The sequence below is a fragment of the Petaurus breviceps genome, unplaced genomic scaffold, assembly GCF_028583685.1.
Source record: "Petaurus breviceps papuanus isolate PSGF00001 unplaced genomic scaffold, PetGlider_PUasm1.0 90702, whole genome shotgun sequence".
In the NCBI taxonomy this organism is placed as follows: Eukaryota; Metazoa; Chordata; class Mammalia; order Diprotodontia; family Petauridae; genus Petaurus; species Petaurus breviceps.
The window spans coordinates 8,600,475-8,619,545 of NW_027187317.1; the positions used below are offsets into that span (position 1 = coordinate 8,600,475).

A 19,071-nucleotide genomic window follows, 5' to 3' on the forward strand; every position below is an offset into this window, starting at 1 on the left:
AGGGTCATTATGAGTATCAAATAAGACAACATGTAAAGCACTTTGCAAAATTTAAGCACCATAAAAAAGTTAGTTACTATGTGGTCATCCAAATGGAAACAAGGGAAAGGGTAAAAGACACGTTGAGGAGGTAGAGTCAGCAGGACTTGGCAATTGATTGGTTAAGGGAGGTCTAAGAGAAGTAACAATAAAAGATGATTCTAAGGTAGTAGACCTAAGTGATTCAGAGGATGATGACTCACTCTATACAAATAAAGAAGCTTGGAGGAAGGGTAGGTCTAGGGAGGAAGACAATGATTTTGTCTGTGGTTACTTGCCCGTGGTATATTGCTAGTTGGATAAATGATCATACTCATGGACTCAAACTCAAGCGTATCTAATTTGAGATGTTCTTTCCACCATACCAGGATATGCCCCACTGTTGTTCCTACCATGAAAGCATGGTCATGCAAAGTCGCTCATTATATCCACACTACTTGGGCTTACTCAGCTACCCCCAAATATTTCTTGTATGGAACTAGAAATGCTAGAAGTAGAATCAACCAAAAGCCAAGCCACAACAAGAGGCAGCATTTGAACACCATGAGCGCAATCTAACTGACTGCTATTCGGGAGACGTAGCATCTATGATTTAGACGTTGAGAAAGAAAAGGGTGGCCTCATGGATCTTTTGAAACCAGCTCAATGAAAGCTGCAAGTTTAGAAGGGACGTGCGCTTCTCCAGCTCCCTCCAGCTCTTCTTCCAAGGAGATTTGAGAACATCTACAATGCAGAACAAAAATTGCTGATACAGCACCATCCAAGTTTTTTCCATGAAGTCATGGCATATTTGTGGAAGCAAAGTAATTACTTATACAAGAGATCTTTGCTATTTAATTGCCTAAATAATTTTATGACAGCACCTTGCTTTGACAAAGCTCTTTTTTCACCTGCTAGCTCCAGGGCCCTTAATTTTCACTGAAGACAGAAAGAAAACTAAAATAAGATGTCTTGACTTGCCCAAAGTCATAGTATATCTCATTGCAAGTCTAGTTAGCAAAAGAATTTTGGTCTGCTACTTTTATGCTTTCACCACTTTAACATACTCCATGAGTCCCTCCTGTTCACAAATCTGACAAATGCAGAGTCTTCTTAATCTCACTTCTTATTTTTTTTCTTTTTTTTTTTTTTAGTAGATCTGTTTTGGAATCAAGACCAATACAAATGTGGCCATTTGTAAAAATCTGGAAGAAAAAAAAATATATGTATAGGTTTTCCTGCTGCTTAGAGAGATAGTGTTAGCCTTCCAATGTGATACTTCTCCCGATTTACAGATCATTTTATCATATCAAAAAGAGAGTATTTATTAAATGCCTACTATATGTCTGTCAGTTCATCTTGATATAAGAAAACCCATATTCAAAAATCTAAACTTCAAAAACTTAGATGAATGAGGAATTGCCTTTGGGCTTTATAAAATGATTTGTCAATGTTCTGTGACCACTGGGACAGAACTCAGAAGGCAGAATCCATTTTGTGACATTCATAATTGCTTAGCTTATTGGCATATTCTGTAGTTAGCATTTTCTAAGAGCTGAAGCAGGCAGCTATGTGGTATTGTAGACAGAATGCCAGGCCTGAAGTCAGGAAGACTCATTTTTTTTTTTTGCTTTTTTGTAGGGCAATTGGGGTTAAGTGATTTGCCCAAGATCACATGGCTAGTGAGTGTTAAGTGTCTGAGGCTGGATTTGAACTCAGGTCCTCCTGACTCCAGCTCTATTTACTGCACCACCTAGCCGCCCCTGGAGTTCAAATCTAGCCTCAGACATTTACTAGTTGTGTGATCCTGAGCAAGTCACTTAACACTTCCTGCCTCAGTTTCCTCATCTGTAAAATGAGCTAGAGAAGGAAATTGTAAAATCACTACAGTATTTTTGCCAAGAAAATTCCAAATGGGGACATGAAGAGTTGGTCATGACTAAAACAACTGAACAACAAATTACAAGGGTTCAAAGAGCTTATGTTGCACAGTCCAAAGCGTAAAATGCCCAACACAGGGACATATAGGCAGAGATAACAGGGAAGGCTAACCAGGTGATCAGGCACCCTACAGCTTCACTGATCTACCAACAGTGAGTTCTTAGCTAACTCTTTCTCCATTCTGTCAATACATTCTCTTCTATAGTCAAAAGGCAAAAATGGTTTAAGGAACCCAAGTTCGGGTGGGGGGGGGGGGAGGGACAACTAGGTGGTACAGTAGATAGAGTGCTGGGCCTGGAGTCAGGAAGACTCATCTTTCTGTTCAAATCTGGCCTCAGGCACTTCCTATCTGTGTGGCCCTGGGCAAGTCATTTAATTGTTTGCCTCAGTTTCCTTATCCGCAAAATGAACTGGAGAAGGAAATGGCAAACTGTTCCAGTATCTTTGCCAAGAAAACCTCCAATGGGGTCGTGAAGAGTTGGACACTATTGAAATGACTGAACAACAACAACCCAGAAATGGGTGTTCTTGCTTTTATAGGATGCCTTCAGATAGCCTCTCAATGGCAGAGAAGTTTATGATGTATTGTGATTATTTACAGCAACTGTTGGCTTCCTGCTCTCATAGCTGAACTGCCCTGACTCCCTAGTTGTAGTGACAAGATTCCCCAAGGGATTGCTCTAAAAAGTAAATTCCCCTAATTAATTTAAAATGGAATTTGATTTCAAAATTTTAATTTATATCAACTTCTTCAACAGATCAATAGATAACAAAAGGATCTTATACTGTAGAAAAGGTCATCAAACAGAAATAATTATAATACAGCATAGAACATAATAAGTGCCTAGGTTATGTGTAAAGGGTCATCTAAGGTTACAGGGGAAAAAAGAACTTCAAAACTGAAATGGCAAATTAGAAACCCCTCTAAGATTAAATCTCTGAGGCACAAGATGCTTCTGTATATAGTGAAATACATTTATGTGTGCATTTGGGCAAATGGCTTAGAGCTTTAATGTGGCTATTTCCTTCATCAGTTTTGCAGTTATTTTATATCTGTGTCCTCTTGTAAACCCACATGCCTGTCACACCATATATCTCCAAATGTCCTTAATATTTCACTCACAGATCCACTTTATCCATTTCCCAAATACAAGTGAATAAAATAATTGCATGACCTATGGGCAAGATACCATCATCATTTAAACACTGTACCACTATACAGCATGCCAGCACAGGAAACACAGGGAGAAAAGAGGGGTATAGGAGAGAGAGGTTATAACTTTTTCTAGCTAAAATTGCAAGGGAATTTAGGGATAAATAATATAATTACCAGACTTGGGTTTCAGCCAGGACACTTCTGTACTAATAACCACACTCTGACAAGGTCTTTCCTCATATACTTAAGAATACAAGAAGCTTAGCTTAACAGGACTCAAATATCTCCATCATCACAATCCTGTATTTTGCTTCTTGGACACCAGACTCAATTGATTCTTACCAGGCTAGAAAGAAAAGGGGACTTTCTGAGATGCTTCATGCAGACTCCGTGTTGTAAAGGAGAACTCCATAGAAAATACTGAACAAGCCTCAGCCTGCTAAACTTGGGCAATCTCTGTTTGAATCACCCAAGGAGAAAGATACTCCTCTTTCTGCTTGCTAGATTTAGAACTTTAATTCTATACCCACATCACAAAGGTGAGGCAGATAAACTGTGATAGACTTCATTTGGAGGAAATTTCTGACTTTTTTTTTTGCTTTTTGGAGGGCAATTGGGGTTAAGCGACTTTCCCAAGGTCACACTGCTAGTTTTGTGTTAAATGTCTGAGGCCAGATTTGAACTCAGCTCCTCCTGACTCCATGGCCGGTGCTCTATTCACTGCACCACCTAGCCACCTCTACACCGCCTAGCCACCTCTTGACTTTTTCTAGGACAAAAATCATAGATGTTTCCTCTCTGTTGGCTGTGTCTACACAGACCCAGGTTAAAAAGGGAAGAGGGAGGGGGCTCCATGTTGGTGTGGACCACTACCACAAAGACCACTGTATTTGAGAGTCAGAGAATATTAAATCATGGCTCTTCTACTTATTCCCTGGGTGAGCTTAGGCAAATCACATCTTTACCTCAGTTTCCTCACCTGCAAAATTGAGAGCTTGTTCAGAATATTATTGAATTTAAAAAAAATAACCACCACCTTTCTGTGCAAAAATATTCTCACTTCAATTCCCTAAGGATATGTAATTTCTTCAGTGGAGGTATGTCCTCAACTAATGTAGATTATAACTTTTTTTTTTAATTAGTGAATGGTCTTTAAGAGTTGGTCAATCATTTCAGTCATGTCCAATTCTTCATGACCCCATCTGAGGTTTTCTTGGTAAAAATTCTGGAGTGGTTTGCCATTTCCTTCTCTGATTCATGAGGAAACTGGGGCAAATAGGGTAAAGTGACTTACTCAGGGTCACATAGCTAGTAAGTGTCTGAAGCCAGATTTTAATTAAGGAAAATTAGTCTTCCTGATTCCAGACCCAGTGCTCTATCCACTGTGCCACCTAGCTGCCCACAAATTCTTTATCCTATTACCAATCTGGGGTTGAGCCTCTACAAATCCAATAGGGCTGATCCTCTAACAACTGACCTTCTACCTAACACCAAGAACATATAAATATTCATAGCATCTTTATTCAGAAAAGCAAAAAAACCAAGCCACCAACAACAACCCCCAAACTGGAAAACATCTCATGTCTACAGAGTAGGACGTGATTGACCAAACTGGAATATATGAATATAACAGAATATTAGCTAGATGCAGTGAGAAATAATGGCTTTGAAAAATAAAACAAATATAGAAAAAACATACTTGAAGTGCTGCAGAGTAGTAATTATTTCCTTTTCGTCTTTGTATCTCAGAACTTAGCCCAGTGTATGATGTATCTTGCCAGTATGGAAAACCCTGAGAAGAGGAAATTCCCGCTGTACTTTATTAGCAACTTACAGTTGCAAAGAGTAGCCTAGGATCATTGAGACTTTAAGTGACTTGCCTGGGGTCATGCAGTTTGTGTCAGGGGAAGTACTTGGACCTGATTCTGAGGCTAGCTCTATATTCACTACACCACTCTGCTTTTCATCCTGCACCTAGCCCAAAGCTATTGAATTGAGTTGAATTGAAAAAAATAAGTAGAATCAAGAAAACACAATGACTAGAATGATATAAAGTAAGAATAATAACAGCAACAAAGAAGTGAACCTGATCAGAAGTAAAGTTTAGAAGTTCTCAGAGACAAAAAAGATATTATTGTTATTCTGTTCAACTTAACATACACCTTTAATAATGAAGTTTGAGATCTCACATAAAATTTGGGGGGTGGGAGTGGCAAAGGGGGTCCACGTGTTTGAATGTCAGCTTTTCTGGATGATGCTACTCGTAAAATAAATAATCTAACAGATAAAGTAGCTGGTTCAGATGATCTATCTGGTTCCTTCCAGGTCCAAACCCCATGATCCTAGAACTGAGGCAATTGCCCTGAGCATCCAAGCCAAAACCACAATAACAACAACAAAGACCTGCATACTTTTGCCTTAATTACCTAGTTACACCAGGTGAAAGTGGTGTTTTGGCTTGAGTGATGCAGGTAATGATATCAAGTCTGTACTCCTCATGGCATGAGCACACACAATTCTAGTCAGTTCCCTGACAGCAATAGCTTGCTGACTCATCCATCCTTTCTGCAGATCTATGGGGATCATTCCTAGGGCTTATCTCTTCCCAGTCATGTCTCTATCCCCCACACCTCCTCTTCTTGGTTCTCTTAAGGATACTTCCTGCACAAAAATCTTCCCAGACAAAATACACTTGAGTCCAGGTATTCTCTTCTATTCAGCTGCTGATCCTGACTGGCCTTCAGTAATGTTGTGAAAAAAGAAAGTTGATTTCATACATGTTTGATAGCCTTCTACTCATGCTTCATTTTAGATTTCTTCTTGCCTTTTAGACATTCACTCTATGTCATACCCACAAATCCAGGGCTCTTCTGTAGCCCACGGCTCGCACTTGTGATGTCATTTCCCTTCTAAAGAGGGATTTTGCACTCTGAATTCTTCCTAATACTTTCTTCTACCCAAAATATATGTTCAAGGTCTCATTCTTTCAGGGTAGACTAGATACCAAGTGGATAGCTAATCTGATAAATCCGTGATAACGTTAGCCCCTTTCCTATCAATATCTCTTCAGGTCAAATAACATAGGTACATTTTAAGAGTGCCATTAATACCTTATCTCCAAGGCATAGGGGGTGTGGTGGATGACAGACTTGGAGCTGGAAGGGGCTGCAGAACCCATCTGACCCATCTCTTTCATTTTGAAAATAAGGAAACAGTGAGGCATAAGTAATTTTTCAAGATCAAATAGCATCTGGGGGCTTATATTTGAACCAGGCCTGTTATTTAAAATAAGGTTATCTGACTCAAAACTGGTGTTCTTTCTATTCCAATATGCTACCTCCAAAACCTTGACTTAGGAGGGAAGAAATTTTAAGCACTGTGGTAAGTTGCTGAGGAAAATACTTTAAAGCAAAGGCCCTCCTAAAGACTGATTTTACATACTTGAATTAATTAGGAGGGAAATTCTTTAAAATTAGTATAATAATAATTTAAAAGATATCTATTTTATTACTTTTGAGGACACTAAGTAACACAAGTTAACTGTTGACAAAAAATCCCCAGAGATAACCTGCCTACTTCTCCTTTAATAGATAAAATTCCTCTATAATCAATAAATTCTATTTACCAATAATAATAATTCTCAAATTGCTTTAGAATGTTTAGCATTATTTAAGTAATGTTTTTTTGTTAAAAAAAACAACACTGGATGGTTCTGGATATGGTAAATACTTGAAATTATAAAAAGTGAATTTGACAATACCTTAAGAAACAGGAAGTGACTGGCTGCTAATTTGGAAGTCACTTCTAAATCAACTAGGTACGAGTAGACAGACTACTGAATTGTTTAAGCAAATTTCAAAACCAATGTCAAATTGAAAGAAAGAATAAAAATGAGAAGATACTGTAAACAATTACAATATTATCACATGGCTTCATTGAATTAGTTCTTGGTACAGGATAACAGGAACTCGATAAAGGAAAAGACATATGTAGATATGAATCATTACTATTTCCCACAGACAAGGAACATAAAATAATGCTAACACTGAGGAAGCAAAAGAGTCCAGAAATCACCTGAGGCAGAAAACACTTAATCTCCTAGACATGCAGAGATATATGGCAGGTAAGAACAATATCGGTTCAGAATTTAAAATCATTTGTAAAACCTTGCAGTGGACTATTATAAAAGATTATGAGCATCATTGCTTCAAAAAGTTTCCAAAAGTGGTCAAGTAGCAAATGAATCTCCAAAAGGCTTGACATGGAACCTAGGTAAGCCAGTATATCCCATCACTTACAGATTAAACAATAACTGACAAAAAATGGGACAGATCATCCAGTATTTATATGAGTAGTTTTCATTATTGATAACATATCACATGTATGTATTGCCTAGGCAATGAGCTAGAAATATAACTGGCACTTAGAAAAGGTAAAGATAGGAAGACCAGTTAGATAAGACCAAAGAAGAAATCTCTACTGCAGCTAACAAAATGTTCAACTCATTGAATAATCAATTATGCAGATATCTGGAATGGGCACAATACAAAGAGAATAGAGAAATCATGGACAATAATGTTACTAAAAAAAAAGTAAACTAAATATCAATAATACCTGCCAAGCCACGTGGCTACTCTCTCATCTCTCTTAAATATCTATAATGATGATTTATGCTGATATGGAAGGTATCCTTGATGAAAATGTGAGAAGGGATCAGCCACACTTTCTCAAATGATTTTCCAGTTCCTTGAGGGCAATGACTATCTTTTGCCTCTTTTTATATCCCAGCACTAAGCATAGTGTCTGACACATAGTAAACACTTAATGAATGTTTATTGATTGATTGATTCTATAGCAGTCCACATTTTCAGGCACACAATTAACTGAAAGGTATAAAGAATACAAGATCCTACATTTTCTGTTGGTTGGTTACAATAGAACCAAACATCAATTTAAAGGCTCTCTGCCAGCAAGGAGTTTCCAATATAAAATTCCTGCCTTGAAAGATATAAAAACAGATTACTGGATTTGATGACCCTCTATTACTATCAATTGAGGCATAAAACAGGGAGATGTATACTCACCAAAGGTATTTGCCACCATCATGGAGGATGTCCAATGCAGAGTCCAAATGGAAGAGGGATTCCCTATAGAAGATGGTGAGGTCCTCCCGATGCTCCTGTTTTCAGATGACATTGTGCTGATTGCATCAAGCCTCAGAATACTACAGAGCCTCTTCAATGAGAGTCACGACCACTCAAAAAAGATAGGTCTAACAATCCACAAAGGAAAAACAAAATGAATGAAGCATGCCTCTTTTTCCAGGCTAAGAGATGTTGTTGAGTGGGAAGATTATTGAATTAGTCTCTCACTATCATATATTTTGGACAGACACTGTAGGTAGGCTATGAACTCAGCCCAGAATTGAATAGGAGGAATAAAGTTGGCTGGGTGGCATCGGGGGAAGTAAGTAGTGCTTTCATAAATCCCAAACTGCTTCTTTACCCACAAAAAGCCCATCTTTTAAATTATTTTCCCCAGTGATGCTACATGACTATAATTCATAGCAAACCACAGTCATCAAAGAATAGTAGTTGCAAATGTCCCAAAGGGAAAGGGAGAAAGACCTGGTGCATACAATAAAGTGACAATATCTTATCAATTATGACATATGCAAGAAGTGATATCTTTTTTTTAAAACACCTAAGAAATATATGTTCAGAAAAGGAGAAGTGTCAGCCATGGAAGAAGTGCCACCTTCTTTATGTGTTCATCATCTTCTCAGTTGCTAGGATCTTGACCTTACAAATTACTTTGTTATCTAATTCACAGGAATTTTGTATATACATATTGTCTCCACTGATGGAATGTAAACTCCTTAAGGGCAAGAACTATTTCATTTTTTTGTCCCTAACACACTGCCCTAGAAAACATTGAGTACCTAATCAATGCTTGGTGATTGCTTGGTTGGTTAGATCAAGGGATAACATATGGACAGTCTGAATGCTCCCTTGGTAGCAACAGAATCTTAAGTAACCCAAGAGAAGGCATCTAACACACTTCATGGATGAGAAGGTGTAGACAAGTTGCTACCTCCATTTTGGGGTGTAATATCTACCTAGATGAAGATATGGATCCATTGAAATGTTTAGGTATATCTGTCCTGCCTTCACCTTTACATTACTCTCTTTGAAGGTAAGCCTTAATTCACTGTTCACTCTCTATTCCTCCTATGGCATCCATCCAATGGCTACTTAATATTGCAGATTTGCAGCATTGGCATTGGAAGAATGTTTTCTTGTAGGTTATGTTCGGGAGAAATGAAAATGGAAAGAGTGCTTGGAGCCCAGAGAGACCTAGTTTGGGAATCTCAGAACTGATATTTAGCATTCTAAGTTAAGGACTTAGCCTCTACGAGCCTCAGCTCCCCTATTGCAAAACAAATACAATAATTTCTGTGCTGTTTCTCTCACAGAGGTATGAGGGAAGTCTGAAATGGTCACAGAAACATGTTATTCTTACAAGGAGATAGCTTGTCTTGAATCTGAGTGAAGGGTTTTGGTTTGATCTCAAGTGTTGGTTTAATAAAGTGATAGTTATTCAACCACCACCTTGTGTTTGTCTTTATTTTCCATTCCTCATCTCCTACTTCAAATGAAAGCCGCACACTCTTATATGTACCTTTGACCTGAAAGAGAGGAATTTTATTCCCTAGAGTGGCTTTTGGCTTGCTGAATAGACAAAGACAATTATCTCTGTCACAGACCTTTACTGTATTTAATCAATATCATCGGTCAAGGCAGTCAGGGAGAGTATTATAATCATTCTATCATGTTCATAATTTTAGCTGCATCTATTATGACATTTAAAAATTGCCTCTACCTGACTTGTTGAAGATTATTAATAATTTATTAGAATTTAACATATTAGTGTTTGCCCAGTAGGTTTCATGATTATAAACCTACTTTAGTCAAATGTTATATTTGAAACTACTTCCCTACCTGGCTTTTACCTTTTCCTAAATATCCTGTCCCTAGAAGAAGCAGTGTGCTAAGTTAGAATTCATGCTTATTCCTAAGAAAACATTGAATAGATTTTGAAAAACCTATTCAAAAGGTATTTTGTTCATTTTTTAACCAGAAAAGATCCATATCATTAAGAGCAATTAAAATATTTCTCTTAAGCTCAAAGAATGAAAAAAAATTATGAAGCCTGAAAATTTGGAAAGGTCAGATTTCGAAACAGTGAAAAATGTGCTTTGGACATGGTTACTGAAATTTAATTGGAAAAAGCAGCCCTATGCACATTGGAAAAATTCACATTTCTAGCTAGTATGTTCACAATTTAAAAGATGCCAAACCCCATACTTTATACACAGTAGCTGAGTGCTATTTTTGAAGACTTTTTTAAACTACAAACAAGACTAGCCTAAGGCAAAATTATGTAATAGGTCCCTCATGTCCATGCTCTGTCTCTGACCCCATAGAGATAAATCATAGGGTAGGGACACTAACTAGCGCAGGTCAATTCAGAGGAAGCTAGGGAGCAAGGTCAGCTACCTATGGCTGGGCATGAAAACACACACACACACACACACACACACACACACACACACAAAACATTGAGTGTAGCAAGATGAGGGACCTTTGTGTCAAGCTCAATATTGCTATATACCTTGGTATCAAAGTTAGGTAGCCCATCTCAAGACTGTGCCTCTTGCTAATTCTCTTGAATTTAGCTAATTCTAGTTTTTACCCTGTTCTAGATTCTACTTTTTGCTTCTGGTTCATCAACTACAAAATTTATATCTCTTTTGCTAGTTCAATGCCTCTTGTGGAAGCAACTGGCCTTGATGGGACAATTGGTTAAGACTGGCTAGATTGGCAGATCTAACCCGAGATGAGTATATGAGAATAAAGCTAGTATAGACCCTTGAACTGAGATATTCCTCAATTAGCTGCCAAGTCTGGGGCAGTGGGGTGGTGCAGTGGATAAAGTGCTAGATCTGAAGTCAGAAAAGCTCGAGTTATAATCCAGCCTCAAATACTTACTAGTTGTGTGATTTGGGGGCAAGTCACTTCAATTCAGTCTCCCATAGTTTCTTCCTCTGTAAAAATTGGGATAATAATAGTAGCTATTTCCAAGGGTTGTTGTGAGGATAAAATGACATTATATTTATAAACTGCTTTGCAAATTTTCAAGTACTATATAAATGCTAGCTATTAAGTCAACTCTTAAGTAATGCCTAGAATTGAACACAGTACTCTCAACATAGTTTGCTCCTAAACTAGCATCTCTTTCATTTGAGATGTTATGGCTTTATGAAGAAAGCCTAAGTCTTCTGTTGGCGGTATTGTTGGTTGTTTTTTGCTTCCATGTCACACAATGTTTCAGGGTCTGTCGAACCATAACCAGGAGGTTACCTGAGTGACATGGGATTCTGCCTAGCATATCATATTGTTAAAAAAAAAAATGTCTTCCTATGTGTGTACCAGAACCATTTGTTCAGGAAGTTTTAATTTGCAATTAAATGTTAATTTTGGGAAATTTTTGGAAATTCTCATTTGGGATTTTCATGGATTAACATGCAAGCCAATCTGTTGGCAGTGAGCTTCTCCATACTTAGGTTGGGTTTTGGACAACAGAGATAATATGTGACCAAGATTCAAATATCTCAAATGAAAGAAAACGGCCTCCTTTCAACCATTCCATTTTGAGATATTTCTGTCTCTAATTCTTTCCTGACATTTGGTCCAAATATGCCTCTCACTAATTTCCTTCTTTTGCTACTACTTCATCCCTTTGTGGTTAAAGAGAATACATCTAAATGACCTTAGATACATAATTAGGATAGCTCCAAAACCCTAGGGAGTTACTCAGTGTTTACATCACAGGATCACAGAAGATTTCACCATGATGACTGAATCCTTCAAACCCTTCATTCATTCCTCCAAATATCTCAACATCATTCTCTCCTCCTTCCCTCTTGTCCCTATTCATTATCCCAGTAAACCTTATCCTCAGTCTCAAGAAATCACACGATCATAGCATTTTAGAGTTGGAAGAGACCTTAATGAACATGTGGTCCAACCCATATAAAGAAATGGTGACTATAACATACCCAATCCAAACTCCATTTATCCTTAGATACCACCTTCTTAACCAGTTGTTCACTTCCCTAATTTATTTTTCTCTTATGCCTCCCATGTCTTTGGCTGGCAAAAATGAAACACAACCTTTGTCCTTATGGCATATACAATTTGTTATCCTAGAATCTATATTGCTATCATTATCTTCCTTCTAAAATTGCTATTTTCCTTCTGAAAATGTCACTTGTGCCCATGTGGATCAATCAACAGAAGTGGGCAGTTGTAATCTATTTTGATAATTCTTGAGATGTTCTCTGTTACATATTACCTATCTAAGAAGACAACAGACATCTCTATTTTCCCCAAGCTAACAAATAGTTGACTTCTTTTCTTACCTCCTCCAAGACCTTAGTGAAATGATCATTGTCATTCTCCCCCTACTCTCTTTCTGTTTCTCCCTCCCTTTCTCCCTCCCTCCCTCATTTCTTACTATGTTCATAGACTTTGAGAGTTCAGAGGAACCTCCACACTATGATAATTCATTGAGCAAGAAATCTTGTCCTAACTATACCCAACACAGATTTAGGCACCTAAACACTTTTTTGTGGGTCTAAAGCAGAAATGTCCATTAGGGAACTAAAATGCCAATTCACCATTTCCCTTGAAACTTTTTCAGTCATAATATTCTCAGATCATCAGAAGCCATTTCTGGTAGATAAAGATACATTCAATATAGCTCTATTCCAAGTAAGCACTTCTCCCGAGGTAGCTAGTCTCTGGGTATATTTTTCACAAATGATAGCAGCAGTAAAAAAAGGATTAAGGAGAACATCTGCTAGCATTTAAGATAGTGTTTAAGGCTTGGAAAGGTCCACAGCCCAACAGTAGTCTAGTCTCACCATTAAAATCTGGACCATCTCCAACACGTACAAAAGTTAAACCAGTGATAAATGAGATAGGCACTCTTTTTCAACTAGTTTACTATTTTAAATTTTGTTTGTTACAGTTTTTCACAATCAACTAGAATTTTCCCCGTGTCCCATCCCACCCTCATCTCACCTATAGTGACCTATTTGACCAATACTATGTTCTGGGGATGAGGAAGCTGCTCCACCCTGATCAGATATCATAGAGCTGATTTGATATCAACAGGCACAGGATTTCATACACCCAGGCCCAACTGCCTCCCATAAAAACAGGAATGACTCCCCCTAAAAGAGTGGATGGCTATTCTCTCTTCAAATGTGAATGACCTTTCCTTGGTCTGACCATGTCGCTAACTTGTTCAAAAAGCAATAGTGGTTCCCTACTATCACTAGGATGAAATCCAAACTCCTCTACTTGGCATTTAAAGCACCTCAAAACTTGGCTCCAACCTATTTTCCAGATGCACTTATCCTTCGATAATAATTATTATGGATAGCATTTGTATGGTGTTCTAACATTTGGAAAGCACTTTGCGTATATCACCTCATTTGATCTTCACAACAACCCTGAGAGGAGGTACTTTATTTACCCTCTTACAAACTTTGTTCAAGTCAAACTGGCCTCATTCCCAACATAAAACATTTCAGCTCAGGCTGGCCCCATGCCTGAAATTTATCCCCTCCATACCTTCATTTCTCAGAATCTTTATTTTCCTTCAAAACTTAGAACAAGAACTTTCTCCTTGAAGTCTTTCCTGATCTCAGGAGCTAACGACTTCTCTCCCTAAATTATATTGTATTTTTTTTATTATATATACATGTGTATGTGCTGTCTCACCCAGTTTATGTAATATAAACTCCTTGAGGTCAGAAATGGCTGTCTTTGTATCTCCAGTCCTAGCAGAACACCTGGTACATATAAACAGTTTATAAATGCTTGTTGAATAATTGATTATTTGGCTAATAATGTTTTCGGTGTGATAGCAGCTTGTAGAGTGGATCCCTATAGAATAACAAACTTGGATTTTTGCAGTCACTACTAGACTCTCAGTGACCTTGGATGGCATCATCACAGAATTCTGAACATCCTAAAGTATATGTCCACGCTGATCATGATGGATATTCTTTAAAAAAATTCATTTTATTGTCTGTACTAACTCCTGCCACTGTCCTCAGAATAGTTGGGTTATTCCTTAAGGATATCTTCCAGCCATACAGCTTCCCACCATGCATCACATTCAATCCATGTCCTCAATTTGTGTTATAATTTTGTTTGTTCCAGCTCACTACCCACCAGGTTAAAGTTCACTGATTCATTGCCTACCTTTTCCAATCCAATGGTAAATCAAGGAGAACTGACTCTATCATGGACTACTACCTTCATTATTAGATTTACTAGCAATGCAATGATCAGTCTACCTTTCTGCCTGCCATGTCAATATTATTGAGACTCCTTTTCCATTCAAACTTTTCACCTTCAGTTTTTACCCTATGCTCCTTCCACCCCTTGTATCACCATACTACTGGCAGGTGATTTGGAGGAAATGTCGTTTGACCTGCAAGAGACATTAGAAGTTTCCAAAGGTCTATGAAAAGATGAGCAGACTCCCACTGAGACAGGAAAGTCCTTTCAATTAGGGGATCAGGAACAGTTAAGCACCTTAAATCTGCAAATGAGCTCTCAAAAGAACTGATCAACAAAACAGAGATATCAAACTGCAAAACCAGATTAAAAGGTAATTAAGAAATGTTTAACAAATTAAATTAAAACACAATATAACATTATTTTAATTTGAGGTTTCCTGACTCAATATGCATCCAGGGATCAATTATATTTGAGCTTAATATAGCGGGACTAAGATATATGGTTCTTTTCCATTATCTAAAACCTAAGGAGACATCATTGTATCCACCTTGGATCCTTAGAAAGGGCCATTTCTTTAGAACCAGAGAAGATAGCAGCCACAATCCAGGTAAAGTAAATTCAGAAGATTAGTGGGGTAAGAGTAAGGAAAGGGCAGCCATGCATAATTGGCAGAAATAAAGGATATAAACACCTACAAAACATCAAGGGTAATACATTGAGAAAACTGCTAAACTTAAACCACTAATATCTAGTCAGCCCCAAAGTACTAAACTAGACTGCATGTAACAGTCCCATCTGGCCTATACTGTCAAATCTAAAAGACAGACATCTTGTTAGCTGCCTTGTCACTGCCCTGATTCTCCACACTTTGGAATAGAACCTGCATACCAGACCACCAGAAAAAGCCCTGAAGCAAAAGAAATTAATCTATTCAGCTTTGTAAATCCCTTCCCTCCCCACCTGCCCCCCCGCCCCCCAAAAAATACATAAGTAACAGTGTGGGCCATTGGTGAGGACGAACAACTAATCTCTTTTATCTAACCCACTATGACTAGGGTAAGGAGGGGAAGAAAGAAACCTATTTTCCAAGTTCAGCCCTACCCCTCATCCATCTCCCCTCTCTCAGCGCCTTAATATTTTTATTGGCCAAAGCTTAGAAAAGCCCCAAGATCAGCTGGTGCATTATCAAGGAAGGCAATAGACTGTCAGCCTTCCTCATAGAAAAACTCTAAGGGACCGGATTACATCTCTCACCTCTTCCTTGGACTACTGCAAGGCACCATATCCTGCACAGAGAAGTCACTCAAATGTTTGCCCATTATTATGATGAGTTGATATGGTGTCTGTCAAACAAACAACCTCTCTCCCCTGCTGTAATCTGTCTTAGGGTCTCTGCCTTAAAACCAAAACCTGAAGAGACACCGACTCAAGGCTCTAATTAGAAGTTTGAAGCCAATTTAGCCTCTCTATTCTTGGTACTCCCCGTGCACTACAGCTGGCAAGTTCCCAATTAGCTCCTCTAATTCCTATGAATCAGAGCCACCTTCTGTCTAGGTGAAAATCCCTTTCCCTTGCTACTTCTCCTGTACACTTTCATCCAGATGCAGTTTAGCCCAAGCTCCCTTGAATCCTTATCTTCCATTTTCTCCCTTTCTACTATATTCTCTGGAATATTCTTTTGATATTAATAAATTCTCCCTTCATCCTAAGTCTCTTCTTTTCACGTTCATTCTGTTTTCATTTTCTTCTGAAAATCCATCTTCTGGCACCCAGTTTGAGGCTAAATTCACTTTCACGCTACTGACTCAAGGAGTCAAGGGGAGGAGCTGGCATACTTCTTGCTTCCATTGCCACTTCCAGGCCCTCTCTGCCACCTTACTCAGTAACTACCTCCCTTCCCTTAATATTCACTCTCCCCCATCCTGAGCCTTTCTACGATCATCCATGAATTACCAGGTTATTCTCCATTCTTCTCAGTAAGAACCATACCTGGCTTGAAGTCTCCTGTATCCCAGCCTCTGCTCCCTTCTAATAAACCAACTGACAAACATTCATTAAGCATTTATTATATGTCTGGCACTGAAGATACAAATACAAAGGGAAAACAGTACCTAATTTCAAAGACTTTATGTTCCAGCATTAATTCAGTCTAGGTACACACACACATATACATTCTATACTTCTATATACACATAGCCATGCAGTGATATATATGTATACATATATTATCTATACACATATGGTATACATATGTAAATATGTATACATAAATGTTCATATACATGGAAGTATACACTCATATAAGTGTCTATTAATGTGTTGTATATATTCAAGTATACATGTATAGATATCTTTATATATGTATATCTAGATTCATAGCAATATAGCTATACAGTCTCAAAGTTTTATGAGGTACAGCTACCAGACATCATACTCAGTTCTTCAAAAACTGAAAAATCTGCCCCTTTTCCACTATCCCATCCTTTGAAATTCAGTTCAGCCCATGACTCTGTGGGTACTTCCTTAAATGGTGGATTTATCCACAGAATTTCCATTTAAGTATCCTCAGAAGCCATGTTCACTTAAAATCTGTCTCAGCCCACACCTTGCCTCTGAGCAGATGCCTTCCTCACCTACCCCCACACCCAATTGCTTGTCCATGTAAAACCAGTCCTTGACCCATTGTCTCCCACAAAGCAAGTGCTCATCTCCCCATGTCTGTCCAGTAATAGAAACTCCAATATTCTTCAACTGCTTCTGAGTGTCCTGTATCCTGAATTTTTCCTCAAACATAAAGAGGTGAGGGGTTAGCTAGGGAAAGCATAAATGTTCATTGGGGATGGAGAGAGGAATCTGCTTAAATGTTAGAAATTTTCATAACTAGGGGGCTCTGAGCTATAATGATTGTACTCTTAATTTTCTGTTTGGAATAAATACCATAAAGCAGCATAGAAGGGAATCATGGGGAACTGCTTAAACAATTTTTAAAGCTACTTGTAATAGGATATTACTGGTTAAATCTCCAGGTATAAAGGGAAGAGAGAATGCTGATAAATATTGTGTGTGTGTGTGTGTAATGAATGATATATGTTCTTTGAAACAATGAGTACAATGGGTACCTTGGTAACTTTAGCCCCAATTTTTTTCTTTTTTTTTCCTTTTTTGCTTTTTGGAGGGGGGAAGGCAGGGCAATTGGGGTTAAGTGACTTACCCAAGCTCACATGGTTAGTAAGTGTTAAGTGTCTGAGAGGCCGGATTTGAACTGAGGTCCTCCTGACTTCAGGGCCAGTGCTCTATTCACTGTGCCACTTAGCCACACCTTAGTCCCAATTTTCTACTTGGAGATGATTCTGTAGGCTGTCAATAACCTTCCTGGATCTCTTTCTCTGCCACAGCTCAGCCTTCCTTTTTCTTTCTCATTTGAGTCAGTTTCTCTTTCAGTCTATAGCCTCTGTATCTCTAATTCTTTCCAGCTCAGCTCATTAAACCCTGGGCATGGCTGAGGAGACTGAATTTCATTGCTACTGCTACTACTGCTGCTGCTGAGTTCTTGAGGTCCCCTCTCCTTCTTATTTCTCTTTCTCTAGTCTGTTTGTCTGTCTGTCTGTCTGTCTCTCTCTCTCACACACACACACATACACACAATATGTCCCTTTAAGATCTTTAGGAAATGCTCAAGTGTACCTTCAGATTAAAGATCATGGCAGTCCCAAATAGCTCTTACTGCTAAAAGGGAATTCTTTTCCTTCTGAACTACAAATCACAGAATGTCAGTTCTCCAACCTCTAGTATGCAGACAAAACAAATACAAAATTAGTTTGACAGAGCATTAGCCTCTTGAAGCAGCCAGCCCTTAGGCTGAGGCTTGAAGAGAACTAAAAAATAAAAAAGACATAGGAGAAAAGAAAAAACATTTCAGGCATAGGCAATAGCCTGCACAGAGGTGGGCAATGGAGTGTTGTATGTAAGGAACAGCAGTGGTGCAATTTTGGCTGGAATGCAGAGTGCAAGAATTATGCAAAATCAGCCTGGGAAGAAAGACTAGAACCAGATTATGAAGGGTGTTAAATGCCAACAGCTGATTATGTCATCTATCCTAATGACAATGAGGAGCAATGAAGCTTTCTCAGAAGAAAAGTTTAAATAGGGAGGTACCAAAAAGCCCTCATCCTCTAACTTAGATGGTATGGGGTGAGCATGGTAACTGCTCTTGATGAGTTCGAGTTCCCTGGCCATCATGAACCACATCCTCAGAAATGTTGGAAAAGATGGAGGATGTCACTGCTGAGACATTGTCAGTGATATTTAAAAGATCGTGGAGAACAGGAGAAGCACCACACCAGTGGAAGAAGGTATATGTACCCATTTAGAAAGGTTCTATAAAGTCCAATTCTTCCTAAACTGTGGGTAGTGACCCCATAGGGGGTCATGAAAAATCTGGCAACAGTAAAAGGTTCCTGAACATGCAACAACCATAATTTAATTCAAAATCAAACGCATAATGAATCTGAGGTGAAAGAAAGAAAGGAAGAAAGAAAGAAAGAAAGAAAGAAAGAAAGAAAGAAAGAAAGAAAG

The 19,071-nt window shown here is 38.3% G+C and overlaps 1 protein-coding gene across 5 annotated transcripts in view; it reads right to left on the bottom strand.

Annotated features, from left to right (window-relative positions):
• The window catches only part of KCNK2 (potassium two pore domain channel subfamily K member 2), a 280,559-nt gene that overhangs the window by 205,258 nt on the left and 56,230 nt on the right, over positions 1 to 19,071 (bottom strand). For 2 of the 5 annotated variants that reach the window (XM_069066045.1, XM_069066047.1), the window contains one exon: positions 8,200 to 8,387. The exons of 1 other annotated variant lie outside the window; for it this stretch is intronic. In XM_069066045.1, the coding sequence (XP_068922146.1) occupies positions 8,200 to 8,311 (112 nt within the window). In that variant the 5' untranslated portion in view covers positions 8,312 to 8,387. Of the gene's footprint in view, positions 1 to 8,199; positions 8,388 to 11,166; positions 11,186 to 19,071 lie in introns of those variants that run through there. 2 more of the 5 variants (XM_069066048.1, XM_069066044.1) reach the window with 2 other exon arrangements.